A 16,248-nucleotide genomic window follows, 5' to 3' on the forward strand; every position below is an offset into this window, starting at 1 on the left:
CACAGTGTGAGATGTTATTGAGATCTCTTATGAAACTTTAGAGGAGATAAATGTGAGAATGTAAGAGTCTTTATTGAAGGAGAATAATCTGAGCACAGTGTGAGATGTTATTGAGATCTCTTATGAAACTTTAGAGGAGATAAATGTGAGAATGTAAGAGTCTTTATTGAAGGAGAATAACCTGAGCACTGTGTGAGATGTTATTGAGATCTCTTATGAAACTTTAGAGGAGATAAATGTGAGAATGTATGAGTCTTTATTGAACGAGAATAATCTGAGCACAGTGTGAGATGTAATTTGATGTTAATTTGATCAAATTTCTGTCTAGGAGAAAGATGTGAGTTTAGAAGGAGATCTCTTGTTTGATTTTCCTTTCCTCTGGGTACTGGCAGTTCCGTAAAGGCAATATATACTGTATATATATCGAATATTCATAGATGTAAGAGGGGCTGGTAAGAGGGCCCCCCCAAGAGCTTTGACACAATTCAAACACTGCTCAGATATAAGTAACAGTAATGGTGATGATGATGCAGCCATTATAATACACTGCAGTAAACCAGCACTCTCTCCTGTGTGGTGGGTTAAGTGGATGCTCTCACCTGCCATTCTCATGACTCATCCGGCCCTGATAAGACCTTAAACCACCCTGCGTGCTCTTCCCCAGCCCGGCTGTTGATGTCACCTGCTATCAGTTCACTTTTAGCAGACAAGGCCATCTGTGACCGACTGGCCGGGCCGAGGGACCTGGATGGGTTTGAGAGAAACCTCAATGTCTAAATTTACTCCACACCTGGGATTTAGAGTCAACGACAAGATTAAGCCAAGTGTGTCAGCTCTTCAGACTTGTGTTTCTTCATTTTTCTCTTAAATTCATCATGAAAGAGATCACAAAAAATGAAAAAAAAAATTCACTGTTTATTCACCCTCATGTGGTTCAAAGCTTGTATGTGACTGTGGTAATGTAACAAAGTATTGATTATTAATATGAAAATACCAATAAGGTTAAAGTCCGAGTGAAATAAAAAATTACAATGCCTTCACTCGGTTGGTGGTCCGAGTGAATTCACTCGGTTCAAGTCCGAGTGAAATAAAAAATTACAATGCCTATTTTTTCATGAAACATTGCAGCGTTTATTGTAAATAGTTTATCAATGTGGGTCATTCTCTTTTTAAAATTCATGTGCCCTCATAATCTTTAGTTAAAATCGGAAAATGCACTTCCGTCTTGTACTGACTATCCATCTTAAATGACGTAGGCCTATGTTAGACGGCTTGGGCGGAGCATCCGTAAACTCCTCCCCTTCAAGAGTCAGTCTGCTGCTGATTTTATAAATCCAATCAAATCGCAGAGAAAGACGAAAGCCACGCCCACTATTTGTCTAATTTGCAATTTCAATTCAAAATACGCAAGTAAAAACGATTGCAACTTCTGGTTCACCGGGACTTTTTAAAATGTATTAGGCCTACTGATATTTTCCCCCTCCCTTGTAACCTATTTATCATACACAATTGGAAATTTGGGGCGCGACTTGACGGTATTTATCAAGAAAACATTTTATCTAGACGTAAGTTTTCTTTTATCAGTCAAGCAAAGTCCCAGAAACTCACGTCACTGGTTAAGCTGATGCTGACACAAACACGGCAAAGTTACAGTCAAATATATTGTATCACATTTAAAAAAAGACCCAAATAAGGCCAAAAAGCACAATCGGATACGTTGCATTTGTTGTATTGTCACTTTGCTGTCTAGTTTCAGATGCGCTGAGATCTGTTGTCGCTCTTCCGGTGGATATGTCCTCCAAAGCTACAAAATGAGTTTTGTTCTGAATACCTTTAATCTCATTTGGACCTCGTCTCCCACACATCACGCTATAGCTTTTTGTCACTTTCAACACTCCCCTCCCCGTCTTTCCCCTCCAGTCTCTGTCTGTCGCCGCCTCCAGGTCTTGGCTCCTTTATTAAGAAGAGAAAATTAGAGCGAGAAAGCCTGCGAAAATGTTCTGCGCCAAATTCCCCAGCATGTCGAGGGGGAGCGGTGTGTGCGCTGGTAAGAAGAGAGTGACCTCCGCCGGCTGAGCTCGGATAATTAAGCGTGTGTGCATAGCAAAACCGAGTTAAGAAGTGCGAGACGGTGCAGCCGTCGCAATATGTTCTCACTTTATTAACATTTCTGAGTAAAATGTTAACCAGACGGTGGCTAGACGTCATTCTAGATATAGCCGGTGTGATCCGCTTTTTTTAAACTGTGAAAAAAAGATCCCTCACTCTAACCTTTGAAAACTATTAAGCTAATTTCATCATGCCTCTGAAACATTCACTTTCAAGTGCACGTGTTAGGTAGGAACGTTTGAACGGGTTCAAACCTAAACACGAGCATGGCTAACCACAGTTTAACCTCGCGAGGATCAGTCGTTTTTCTCTCGCCGACCCGCTTGTTTAGCAGCGTCGTAATCCCCGTCATTTAGCTCACGGTAAACTCCCCGACCTTTCCGAACCTCCCTACGCAAACCTGTGTGCCGTGGGCTCACGAAATGACGGAAATCGATTTGGAAGCTGTCCACACTCAAAACGCCTCTGCCACGAAACACCAACACGATTCCCACTCCATGAAGAAGATGTGTGTGTGTGTGTGTGTGTGTGTGTGTGTGTGTGTGAGAGAGACAGCACAAGCTTCAAAATCGAGTAGCTTTAGTCTCTGTTGCTAAGCAAAACCATGAACAAATTAATTCATATCTACAAAAAATTCTGTGGCAGACACACATTTCTTTAATTGAGATCAAATTAACATAAATTGATATTAAATAAAGAGTGGGCTGACTGAACAATGCATGAGACTTAATTAGAGCTCTCAAATGACAAGATCTTTAAATGCTTATTTATAACAGCTGTCAAAGTACTTATTTGCTATGCTGCATATATCTCTTTTTCTCAAGAATTTCAAAGCAGTAGTTTAAGAAAAAGTTAAAGAAACAGTTCACCTAAACATTTTAATTCTGTGATTTAAAAACCCATATGATTTTCTCGCTTCTATACCCAGTAAACACAGAACCTTCCCTAACGTATTTTTGGGGAACCAATTTTTGTCAGGTTTTATTTATTGCAACGAGAACATTTTCTAGAACATGGAAGAGTGTTTTTAAATAACCAGAAAATAACGTCCCTGTTGGTAGGGCTGTGCAATTAATCAAAAATAATTATAATCATCAATTTTGGCCTTCAACAATTACAAAAACAAAATAATCGACGTAAAACGATTATTGTGCCGCATTCCATTTTGCAAGGATCATCTCTTTTCTTGTGGTATAAATCCACAGCGCACCCCCTTCCTTTACAGTTGTTCAGCTGTGCTATTTCTTTACATTTATTTTTCAGTTGAATTCACAGTTTAAAAGCCAAGTTTTTTTATTTTTCTATGTTGTTTTAAAACTTAGCGAGTAATCATGTTAAATAATCGGGATCTCAATATTGGCCAAAATAATCGTGATTATGATTTTTGTCATAATCGAGCAGCCCTACCTGGTGGTTATTATAGTTATTTTTTGGCTATTATTTTGGAACCAGAAAATAATATTTTTAGAACACCATCCTGCAATGTTCTGGAAATAACCTAAAAATAACTTGTACAGAACGTTCTCTTTTTCAGTTATTTTTCAAGCATGTTTTTTGTTAAAGAGTGAATAATACAACTTCTCATATCTGAAAATAATGAACTAGTGTTAAGTGCAATGAGATTTTATGTAAAATAATGAAGAATTTACATATTCTCTAATGGTAAAATCTGTCATAACTGGTAGATGTCACCCAAATATTAACATACACGTGTTATCTTTCAACATAAAGCCTGACTGACACTGATTGGTTATTCACTGATAATCTCTCACAACAACCTTCCAGTTTGCACCAGGTGAACACAAACATCTGAGAGCTGCAGCAGAAAAGATTTTTAGTGCATCCCTGTTGAAAAAAAACAGCATATGCTGGTATAGGTTTTGAAGCATGGCAGCTGGTTTGTGCTGGATTAAGCTGGTCATGTGCTGGTTTAAGGTGGTCCTGAGTTGATTTAGGACCATCTTAAACCAGCACAAACCAGCTACCATGCTTCAAATCCTACCTAACACCAGCATATGCTGTCTTTTTCAACAGAAATGAATACATGTCAGTCATCTCAGAAAGCCATTCTATGACTTCCATATCCCTATGATTTTAATGGTGCAGCCTCCATCCCCATCCACTTTCACTGTATGAAGAAGAACGCCTCTGAGAATCTGCTCAACTACTGCTTTTGTGCTGCTCATAAAAGAGTCGTATTGCTCGAGAACGATATGAGGATCTGTAAACATGGCAGTAATTCGTTTGTGAACCATTCGTTTAAGTTTGTAGCTTTTGTAACGTTTATCTGGGTTTGCTAGTTTAAGGCATTTCTTTCAGATGTGATTTTTCTGCGATTGACAGGTTGCTTGGGATGGCGGGCCAGCACTCTTTCCCCTCAGTTGGATGGCCCGTCACATGCTTTTGAACAGAATGTTCTGGTTTTTCATTTCTCTACACGATGAATAAAAAAGCAGAACATTGTGACCCCAGCTCGGCTTGGGGGCCTTCCAGTTGTTAAAACAATATCCTCTACCTCAGGTCTCTCAGGAATGTTTGGATGTATGGGTCCAAATTCCTCTCCAAGTTCAAATTCCACATCTGATATTAAAAAACTGGATACTGGAGGATTTTCAGAGTCAGCATTTGGCTGGCCTCACACAAAGGCACAAAACAGTGTTTTTTTAATATGGTGAAATATAAGTCCATGATAACACGATAGGGACTAAACAACATCATGTAACCTCTAATGATGCAGGTAATCCGAGTCATCTTTTGTTCGTCTTTACTAGCTAATACAACCTTTTACTGACATCTGCGGGGGCGGTGGTCCTGGCTCTCTTCCTTCCCTTGGCAAGATGACACTTTCAGACAACCGTCGTTTGTAATATGAGCTTAAAGCAACACTACACAGTTTTTTGACCTTAAAATAATGTCTCCAAAATTATTTTAGTGGTAGAACAACTCTTAACCGGACGAATTCTACTGCCACTGCTACCTGAGCAGCCTCTTAGCAGCTACAACCGCACTCTGTAACTTTGGTGTTCAGGTCAGTACACACAGCCCCGCCCATCCCCTGCGACCTGCTTTACGGCATACGTCACATATTTTACTCATCATAGCCTGGGTGAAGTTAGCCAACGGCACTCACTAAATCCTTGGTGTTTCGAGTCAGACGTGATCACCCAAACGTGTTTTTTCGTCAATTTTAACAATCATAGGTAGTTTAGATGGTTAGGGTGTGGGTTAGGGTAAAGGTTTCGTAAGACTTGAAACACCAAAGATTTAGTCAAAACCAACAAGCCACGCCCACGGATCTGACTCGAAACACCAAGGATTAAGTGAGTGCCTTAGCCAACAGCTAACTATAAAATGAAACGATCTAATATGCAAGTCTCAAAACCAATGCCATGACAGAGACAGCAAAGAAACCAGAGAGTTTTGTCTCATTTACGACACTGGTAACAGACAATTGCGTTTATCAACCGCAAGGGGAACCCGTGAGCCAATGTTACATAGTATCGCTTTAAGATGTCAGTCTAGTGGTAAAGTACAGTTTATGTTGTGCATGTATGGAGGGCAGGGTTAAAGAACAATTCGAACCCTAAAAACTAATAGGGATTATCAGCTTTTAGGGTTCGAATTGTTCTTTAAGGAAAATAACTAAAAGAAGACAAAAGCACGGACATCAACCTCAACTGGGTGCTCGACCAAAAAATGAATAAAGAATTGTATATAAAGTCGGCACACCAAAGCTCCAAAACTAAAATATGTTATGGATTCATTTTAAAATGTATTAATTGAAGAGCCTGTGCGCTCAAAACGTTACGCGCCATGCGAAAGTCTTTTAAGTAGGGCTGGGCGATATGGCAAAAAAGTAAACTCGATAGTTTTTTTCTATATTGATCGATAACGATATTTATTTCGATATATATTTAATTAAAAAACTGTATTTAAAAGAATCTATTTTAAATACAGTTTATTAACTAAAGTTAAATTAAATTAATGCACTGTTGCAACACAGAGGATTTTAGGCCATAAACAACATGTACCAGTTCATTCAGTCTCATTTTGACTCAATTGACTCGTTAAGTAAAGGGAGTGTTCATTCAGTACATTCAACCAATGAAAGGGCTCCGTTACCGTGTACATTCGAACTATTGGCTCAGCAGTGCGAGCACCTGCGCACATACATAACACTGCAATAATGTCTTGCTCGAGTAGTGGGATTCATTCAATGTATTCAGTGAACCTTAAAGACATCTCATATAAACTGTAGTACATTTCTTTAATCATGCAGGCATCTTACATACAAGGTTCAATATTTTAATGTGCACACAAACTCACTTCATTACATCTCTAATCTGTACAGGGCAGCGCTGGTTTGTTTCATAAGCACCAGCTCATGTTAGCAGATATGTTAACGATGGATATAAAAACGTTTGTGCTTGAGTTTCGAAGTAACTCGCTTGCAGTTGCGCCTCAAGTTTGTTTTGTTTAACCGGCGATTGCGAAAAAAATAAGACACTTGATAAACCGCGTGATGACAACTCGAGGTTAGTTTCACCTTTGTTTCCGCTTCCAGTAATGTTTTCATTTGATTACTGAACGATTGTTCTTTTTGAACGAATCTTTAAAATGACTCGGGAGTAACGAGTGTCTCAGCGAGTGATTCGTTCATTTTGTGTTGACCGCGCATGTGCAACATTGTACCAGAAACAGTAATGAAGTTCGTCTCTCGAGTCATCGGGTCCGAGTCCTTTCGTTCTTTTATACCGGAAAGAGAAATGATTAGTTCGTCTCTCGAGTCATCGGGTCCGAGTCCTTTTGTTCTTTTATACCGGAAAGAGAAATGATTAGTTCGTCTCTCGAGTCATCGGGTCCGAGTCCTTATACCGGAAAGAGAAATGATTAGTTCGTCTCTCGAGTCATCGGGTCCGAGTCCTTATACCGGAAAGAGAAATGATTAGTTCGTCTCTCGAGTCAATCGGGTCCGAGTCCTTATACCGGAAAGAGAAATGATTAGTTCGTCTCTCGAGTCATCGGGTCCGAGTCCTCTTTCGTTCTTTTGTCAAATGGTAGCTCCGCAGGCAAACCTGCAGCCTGTACCGGAGTCTTCGAGTCCGAGTCTTTAACGTTACGTGACCACTTCCCGGATCATCAGTCAAATGCATATGTACGTGTTATATGTTGTATTATGGAAGAAATATAAAATGATCAAAAGATATGTGCAATAAACATCTTCTCTAAAACGTGCCGTTCTGTTCTTTTTTCTGTCAGTATATTCATAAATGTTTCTTGTGGATTTCTGCATGTGTTTTTAATTTATCTTAATAACTAACTATTTTGCATAAGAACTGTGCTGGCAAAATATAAACATAAGCAACACTAGTAAAGTCAGTGTTTATGTCTAATGCATATATTACACAAGTGATCTCTTATTAAATAGTTGCACATTTAAATGATTTCAATAGCCTATTATTATATACTTTGCAAACTGCATGAGACTTTTTAGTAAAAAACAACAACTTGTAAACCTTGTTGCATACCTGAGTGACCCAAAATTGTTAATGAATTATAAATACATAACTTTACAGAAATGCATCAAAAGCAAGAGTTAAAAACTGCATGAATGTTTGTAAGGGAAGTCAGGAAATAAGTTATTTTTGTATGTAATACATTAAACAAGCATCTGTCATGTGACAAAAGAACGAACGACTCAAACCCCGAAGACTCGGTAGATGAACTAATCATTTCTGTTTCCGGTGTCGTGCCGAAAACACACTCCCTGCCAGATTATGCACCCCCCCTCCCCACAATGGTTAGGGTGAGGATTAGGTGTTAGGGGAGGGGTTAGGATTAGGATTGGGTGTGGGGAGGGGTTAGAATTAGCCAATCGGACAGCGTGTTATTGAAGGGGGTGCATAATCTGGCGGGGAGTGTGTTTTCGGCACAACACCGGCACAGTCTGCATAGACTGGCCTATGGGGTTGTCACGTGACAAAAGAACGACCGACTCGGTAGGTGAACTAATCATTTATGTTTTCTGTAAATGCAGTCTATATGGGCAAAGTAAGTCTCTTGAGTTGAGCTATAATCCTTTTTGTTTCTTGTACAGATTTCAGAGTTTATTTGGCTGTCAGGAAATAATTAAATAACTGTTTCTCATAACTTGTCCCTAACTACAATATAAGTTATTTCTTATTATATATCTGATCAAAACTAGCATAAATAAACGTTATGGGGTAATTTGGCTATTAACATGCAACATTAATTTAACTCTGCTCAGATGAAAGATTCGTTAATTTTGCTGAACGAGATTCAAACATCCGAATCGCAAAAATGACTCGAACTTCTAGGGCACGATTAATCGTATTTCGATCGTGATAACGATAATTGGGACACATGATTAATTAATTGAAATCGTCGCGATATTAATGTGTAAGGACCAAGCACAAATCAAACGGTCTAAAATCAGCAAACTGTTTGTTATTCTCATTGGCGGAGTAACGGATGATAGACTGCGTCACAACTGACGTGACAGCGTTTAGTTTGCGAGCGCGCTCCCTCATATTTGTAGAAGCTGGCTTCGCGGGATTTACAGATACGTTAGACAGCTTGAATGAACATGATGGCGGAGCAACAAAAGAAAGGTGCAGAAGGACGTTCGTTAGTTCCCAAAAAGGGGTCATACTCCGCTGTTGATCAGGTACGAGTCTTGTGCAAACTGTGCTCCTGTGCCGGTGTTTTGTCGAAGTCTGTTCCCCCTATGTTTCCTCGCTGCAAATATGATTAGGGTAGTATAATCAGCATATTTATTCTGCAAAATTTACAGAGATTTAAAAGCTATAGAAAAACAAGCAGTATTTGACTGGTCAAATGCTATTACATGTGATTATATTTGGACCCAGTCTCAGAGGAATTAAGAATAAGTCAGTGCTTACAAAATAGTTACAATAGTCTTAATAATAATAGTTTTAGGTGTACATAATTATCAAAATACCACAGATTTATTTCAATTTTTCACAAAAAGTTTCAAAATAAACAAAGTCTTTTTATGAAAGTCTATTCATTGGCTTGATCATGTTTTTCTGATAATGTTTTTTTGTAGAGAATGCCATGAAGGATTCAAGAATTGACCGGGCTGTGGGCCTCTGCAAAAAGTTGGTGAGCAAAGTACTTTCTCCTACAGCTGGAAGCGTAAGAGGGAGTTTTCAGCAGCACAAAAGGAACTGAAGCTCCCTGAGCACTCACTGAAAACAGAGTGTCCAACAAGGTGGGGATCATGTCAGGCCATGATAGAGAGTCATCGAGCAGCAGAAGGCCATTGCACATGTCCTGTCTTCTGACAAGAAGTCTCGACATCTTATCCCAACATGGCAGGACATGGATGTGCTAGAGGCGATCAACAAATCCCTGCACCCTCTAGTTGATTTTACAGACGCACTATTGGGTGAGAAGTATGTGAGCGTGTCGTTTGTAAAGCCAGTTCTTCATCTTTTCAACTCATCAATCTTGAAAGTTAAGGATGATGATACTGACCTGTCAAGAGCAATAAAGTCTAAAATCCTGGAGTACGTAAATGAAAAATACAGCAACCCACATATCCAGGCTCTGTTGGACATGGCATCGACTGTGGATCCACGTTTTAAGATGAGCTACGTTGCTGAAGACAACCAAACATCAATACAAACCAGACTGAAAGTTGAGATGCAGATTGTGGCAATGATGGTAATAAAAAGAGCTGCACTGTGATTTATATAGTGATTTGAGACTCCTCGAAATTTGTTCTAATTGTCTTTTTATGTGTCTAGGTGCCACCCCGAGAACCACCACAAGGAAACACTGAGGAGGAGGAGGAGGATGCTGAAGCTGGATGCGCTCCAAAGAAAAAGATGACATTAGGAAGCTACTTTAAAACCACTGAACAAGCCTTGCCACCTAACAACCAGGAACCCAGTGTAACCTGTGAGCTGCAGTCTTACTTACAGTCATGCAACCTGGATAGTGAAGGGGACCCACTAAAATGGTGGAACGAACATGAAAAGATCTACCCAAGGCTTTCAAAAGTGGCAAAGAAATACTTGTGCATACCAGCCACAAGCTCTCCTTCAGAGAGGGCTTTTAGTACAGGCGGAAATTTGGTTACTTGCTTGCGGTCTTCCCTAAAGCCTGATCAAGTTGACAGGCTTGTGGTTTTAGCCAAAAATCTGTAACATATGCATAAATGCACACTGGTAGGCATATCATAGGAGAGTAAAAACAAGAATTGTTTGTTATTCACATTCCAGTTTTATTTTGTTTTGTAATTTCCATTTGACATGTAAAAGAGGAACAGTTTTATTTTTACCAGAGTTAAAAAATCTCTGTTAGAAGCCTCAATATTATGTTCTGACATCTCTGTTTATAGCCTAATGTTTTATGGCTGTAAAATGCAATAAAAAAGTTCTTAACTAAAAGAATAATCGTTGTTATTAATCGAGATTAATTTTTTGAGCAAAATAATCATGATTAACATTTTTTCTGTTAACGTGCAGCCCTATGAACTTCCCATCACTACTTTGTTTCCGCTTCCAGTAATGTTTTCCTCCTCATGTCAATAATATCCAGCTGCGGAATCGCAGCTGCAGTTTCTGAACAGCGGTCACAGAATGAGGGCACGGAGCTTTCGTTCTTAGATGAAGTCGCGCCACCTAGAGTCTTGGAGTGTGATTTGCGATTACATGCAAAAACGTCATATTCTTAAATAAGGCTGCTTTTCAGGTCTTACATGTGTGAGTTAAAATACATTAAGGTATGGTACAAAAAGCCATTTAAAACATCAATCTTGTGTAGAATTATTGTATAATGAATGTGTTTCATTGTATTATCTTATTGTGTTCCTGTTGATGGTGTTAGAAATAATGTTTCACACTTGAGGGCATTTTGCATGATCGTATTAGTTTCATTGTTTTATGGTTAAAAAAACTGCAGCATTATTTTAAACAAAACATCATTTAAATCAAACATACACTGTAAAACAAATTATAAAAATTACAATTGATCAAATTCACCCAGTTTGTTAAAGTATAATGGTAAACATAATGCTATAATATAATCATATGACACATATTAAACAAATAACACAAAATATTAACCTCCATGTACAATTGCCTTCTTGAAATGGCTTTGAATGTGACTTTTTAATTTGACCAGTTTGACTGGTTTAAACACACTGGCCGAGCAAAAAGGACAGTGGTAATTCCTGCAACAGTTGGTACATTGCTGCAACTCAGGTAAAGAATTACCTTGCTGAATCGTTGGATGTCTCTACAAGAGATAAATGCAAAACACAATTATATCAGCAGTGACAAATCCGATTAAAAACCTCGACGATAAGTAAAATCAACTCAATGCATATAACAAATGAAGTGGAATAAACTATTTATGGGTAGTTGATAGACTAAAATGCATAACTATAAAGATAAATCTGCCATATGCTATATACAATAAATAAAGCCATTATTAAAACAATGCAATGTTAACATCTTGTTTTCTAAATTTTGCTTTGTCACACCATATAACACATGTACGATTAATCTGCCAACTACCCTTATATTTCTTAAAATAAAGGTAATGCCCAAATAAAACATGTGCTCCGAAAAGTAATTGAACCGTCTACAGAAAAAAATGTTCTGTACAATAAAACACGGCAACAACTTTAAGCTTCAGTAAGTTGATACAGTCATGCACAAATTCAATATTTAACAAATAACGTCATATACGATTGTTATTTAATACAAAATTCAAAAGGCATTGCACAAAACTCACCGTTTTCTCCTCCATGCTTGTCGTCAATAACTCCACCATCACTTCCGTTCCGTAGCCGTGGTTCAGAAACTGCGGTTCAGAAAATGTTGCTGCGGTTCCGCAGCTGGACATGTCTCCCTCATGTTGAGTTTTCTTTGCCAAGTGCAGTATGAAATGGACTTTGTACTTTGACGCACATGATAAAAGCTGCACGCTGACTGACGGTTGTTGCGTTTATTTCTGCGTTCTGTTAGACTGTAAAGCCCATTGCACATTGAGTCCGAAATTTGCGTCCGAAATTTCCGCACGTTAAAAAATAAATACGACCTCACGTTGTGTCAATCACATTTACACACTGCCTCCGATATTTTCGTCCGTCATAAAAAAAATTCGGACCGGGTTCGATTTTATGCGTTTTTCGCATCCGTAGCAAGCATTTTGAGTGGCCTATTATAACAATGCAGAGACACCGTACAAACAAGAGCCAAATACGAAAAACGCATACGAAAATTTCGGACTGTATGTGCAAAGACCTTTCGATTAATCCATATCGAGTCAAAATGCCAATAGCTTATCATCGTTTTTGAAATACATTCTATCGCGATTCGATATGATATCGTTTATCGGCACAGCCCTACTTTTAAGTGATAAATTTTTTATATGTTTGGAGCTTTGGTGTGCCGACTTTATATACAAATCTTTAAGGAAAATGGACATGAATCACCTTCAATTAAGTTGTAAAGTAAAAGGTCCATAAAAGTCCGCTCTCGAATCATGCAGTTGATGTAGAAACGGTAAAATGAAAAACTATTGTTGCATATGCAGGTACTGCAGACATGAGAAGAGATATAAAAATACAGCTTCTGACCGATTTTCCGCGGTATTTCTAACTACTAGACAGACTATCGATGGTGACGTCACTGCACGCAAGAAACCTGTCTGGCAAGTCTCAAACTTCCATGAAAACTCAGTTTTCTGTGAAGCCAGTTTATTGATATGCATGTAAACACGTGAAAACAGGTTTCTTTTATACTCTTATTTTTGATAGATATCCGTTTATTTTGTGCATGTAAACGCACTCATCGAGACATGTGAATAAACAAGCTTCGATTTAAATGGACTTTAATCGTCTGCATTTTTTTTGACGTGAATTGATGCTGCTAATACCCGTTTCACAGATGTTTTTGTCACTAATGATTGATGTACTCTGTTATTGAAACAGGTGTTACTGAGCTTAAATGTATGTAGAAGAAAACCCCCTTTCCTAAGGCCACCAAGGGCATCTCTAGGTGTAAAACCTTTTAAGCGCTGACTTTATTTATGCCTATAAGAAGTGATTCTTACCTGTGTTATTGTTTGTGGCTGGGTAGTCAGCAGCCTGCATACTGCCCTTGCAGTAATGCTATTGACTGCAGTGTTAACCAGTCCAGCAGAAAGAGGAGCTTTCGTGACAGCGTGCCTGTGCCACCTCCATTTTGAATCCTCTGGTTCGAGACGTATGCTTCTCCTTCAGTCTCCGCGGGTCAAAGGAAGTGTTGGACTTTGCTAAAATGACCAGCTGACTCTCTAAACAAGCACCCTATCCTCCGAGCCATGGAAATGCAGCCATGGCCAACTGTGAAAACTTTCACACAAGAAGTCTGCTATGACTGTCTTACTACTGCTCAAGATTGCTTTACAAGTGACGCAGATGCCCATGGGCACTGTCCTATCCAATGTGCCAGGCGTACCATCCTTCCTCAGAGGGGCCGGAGGTTCATCTCATGAAAAACTGTGGAGAAATAAAAAAGAGAAACTGGTTAACAGGATTATATTTGAACAAGTGATCCTCGTTCCCCATGGCTGGCTCATTTCGGAAGAGAGCCATATGGAAGGCTACACCGGAGAAACAACCTTTTTTATTTGCTCAGATGCAAAAACACAGCGGGGTGGCACTTTGAAGTCTGAAGATAAATATAACTGGGGGTGGCGTGAACACCTCTGAAAGTAAAATCAGCTCCACTTCAAACACAACAGGCAAAAGAGAAGGCCGCTCAACAAGAGACGGCAAATGAAACATTGTTAGCAGAAAGTACTAGTGTGTAGAATAAAGACAAAGCAAATAATGGGGATGGATGTCGGGCAGGTCTGGAAACAGCGGTTGACTTTGAATGTTCTCATGTATCAATGCACCGTACGGGACGCAGGTCATTAGGAACCGCAGAATAGACCGACAGAAGAATAAACCACGGCCGACAAAAGAGACAAAAAAGTCCCAGCCATTTAAATGATATTCGTGAATTCCACGGATGTTTAATTAGTTTTAGTTTAATCTATCTTTCAGTTGGGGTTAGTGAAATGTGTTGCTTAAGTGAAGTGGTTTCTGATTTAAAAAAATATAATGTCAACTCTAAAACCAGTACATTTTGTTTTATTACTAAACACCCATAATTATTCAGATTGAGAAATCATTTTGATTTAAAGTCCTAGTGAAATAAAAAATTACAATGCCTATTTTTTCATGAAATATTGCAGTGTTTATTGTAAATAGTGGGTCATTCTCTTTTTAAAAATCGTGTGCCCTCATAAACTTCAGTTAAAATTTGAAAATGCATGTTCGTCCTGTAATGACTATCCATCTTAGATGACGTATGTTAGACGTCTATTAACTCCTCCACTTCAACTGTAAGTCTGCTGCCAGTTCTATTTCAAACGGCAACAGCTGTTTTTATACATCCACTTAAATCACAGAGAAAGACGAAAGCCACGCCCACTATTTTTCTCATTCAAAATTCCATTTCACTCAGAAATGCGTCAAAACACGGAGTAAAAACGATCGCAACTTCCGGTTGACTGGGACTTTGATTTGATTTAAATACACTACATTATGGCTGCACAATATATTGGCTGCATCAGATATACAAATCTGAGCAATGCAATGATTTAAAACGATTTTAATATTTCAAAAAGTAATGAATAGTCAACATTTTTGCTTAAAAATTACTTTCTTGGTTTTATTTTTTCATTTTATTCCAGAGCCCATTGAATTAAAAAGTTTATTTCTGACTTTGTTGCACTGTCAATACACTGAAACTCTAAAGGCCCGGTCACATTGTTCAAAAAAATATTTTTCCATTCATTTCATTCCTCAGCTTTTTTTTCAGATCCCATGAGTCAATGCGTCATGTTGTGTCCTGCTGTTTTTGAATACAAGAATTTGTATTTGTGACTCTAATTTGATGTTTGGTGTCCAGTAGTGGATATTATCCTCTTAAAGGGATAGTTCACCCAAAAAAGAAGATATTTTGTTGGTTGGTGCCCCAACAACATTGGCCCTCATTGTATGGACAAAAAATCACTGACACATTTCTCAAAAATATCTTCTTTTGTGTCCCACAGCACTGAATGATGTTGTTACTCTGCAGGTCGTCACAGACAAGGATGTTTAAAGTGAAGGGCCACATCAAATCTGAGCAACAGCTGAACTGATTTAGCGAGATAAAGATGTGGGAGGAAATTTGGAAGGCATATAAGTGAAGTTTTCTTTTTGTCCCTAGGACACAGTTTGTTTATTGTTTGACTGACAGTTCCGATATCAGCCAGAACGCAAACAGCCGAGACGCTCCCTCGCTCCTCTCCTCCTTTCTAGAGACAGTTCCTCCTTGTGTCAGCAGTCTGTGAACTGAATATCTCTCTTTGGAGATCGGCCAGCATGCCGCAGCGGCTCACTGCGACCAACTGAAAATGGAAGATAGGGCCACAATGCAACAACTGCAGCGGATGTTGAATAATGCGAAGGACTCATCTGCATCATTTCAGCGCTCCGAGCATCCCTGGTACTTTCTGAAACTTCCCAAACTTCTGATACTATACAGATGCTCCTCTTTAGAAGGCCCAGGTGTGTTGGTGGATAATAAACACAAATCATTCAGATCGCTACATCGGACCATGGATGTGTTCCACAGGCCAAGTCTTGCCGCTCGAAACTAGGCCAAGACATTTGAGACTGAGGCTATCTGGCAAAAAAATCTGTTTCCGTCATGACTGAATGATAAACAAAGGTTGTATGAGACAGGAATCCTGTGATTTAGCTTTGACATAATACACTATCTAAACCTTATATTCTCCCGTCAATGGCTGCCCATATGTTTTTATTATGACACAGTCGCACGGCAGCGCTCTCTATTGAGACGAGAAACGCTGGAGGGCACATTGCTCTTCTGACATTGACGAACGATCTAACAACTTCACACCGTGCCAGATAAAGGCAGTTTGAGGAGCAAACACAAGCGCACATACAAACACGCCGTACAGTGAAGGTGAAACCACCAGCAACGCTCTATGTTGTTCTGGTCCACTTGCAGCCACAGTGTGAATTCATCACCATATACA

General features: G+C 39.0%; 2 protein-coding genes across 3 annotated transcripts in view; one reads left to right on the plus strand and one right to left on the minus strand.

Annotated features, from left to right (window-relative positions):
* Window positions 1-10,854, plus strand: part of LOC130566547 (E3 SUMO-protein ligase ZBED1-like) — a 30,490-nt gene extending 19,636 nt beyond the window's left edge. Inside the window, exons 2-3 of the mRNA XM_057354046.1 lie at window positions 9,200-9,819; window positions 9,903-10,854. Coding sequence (XP_057210029.1) covers window positions 9,475-9,819; window positions 9,903-10,304 — 747 coding nt within the window. The 5' untranslated portion in view covers window positions 9,200-9,474 and the 3' untranslated portion in view covers window positions 10,305-10,854. The remainder of the gene's footprint in view (window positions 1-9,199; window positions 9,820-9,902) is intronic.
* The window catches only part of ldlrad4a (low density lipoprotein receptor class A domain containing 4a), a 106,159-nt gene that overhangs the window by 56,618 nt on the left and 33,293 nt on the right, over window positions 1-16,248 (minus strand). The window contains exons 2-3 of one of the 2 annotated variants that reach the window (XM_057354044.1): window positions 13,222-13,648; window positions 600-744 (exon numbers count right to left, since the gene is read on the minus strand). In XM_057354044.1, the coding sequence (XP_057210027.1) occupies window positions 600-612 (13 nt within the window). In that variant the 5' untranslated portion in view covers window positions 613-744; window positions 13,222-13,648. The remainder of the gene's footprint in view (window positions 1-599; window positions 745-13,221; window positions 13,649-16,248) is intronic. The other variant, XM_057354043.1, reaches the window with a different exon arrangement.

Source organism: Triplophysa rosa, linkage group LG16 (genome assembly GCF_024868665.1).
Source record: "Triplophysa rosa linkage group LG16, Trosa_1v2, whole genome shotgun sequence".
Classification (NCBI taxonomy): Eukaryota; Metazoa; Chordata; class Actinopteri; order Cypriniformes; family Nemacheilidae; genus Triplophysa; species Triplophysa rosa.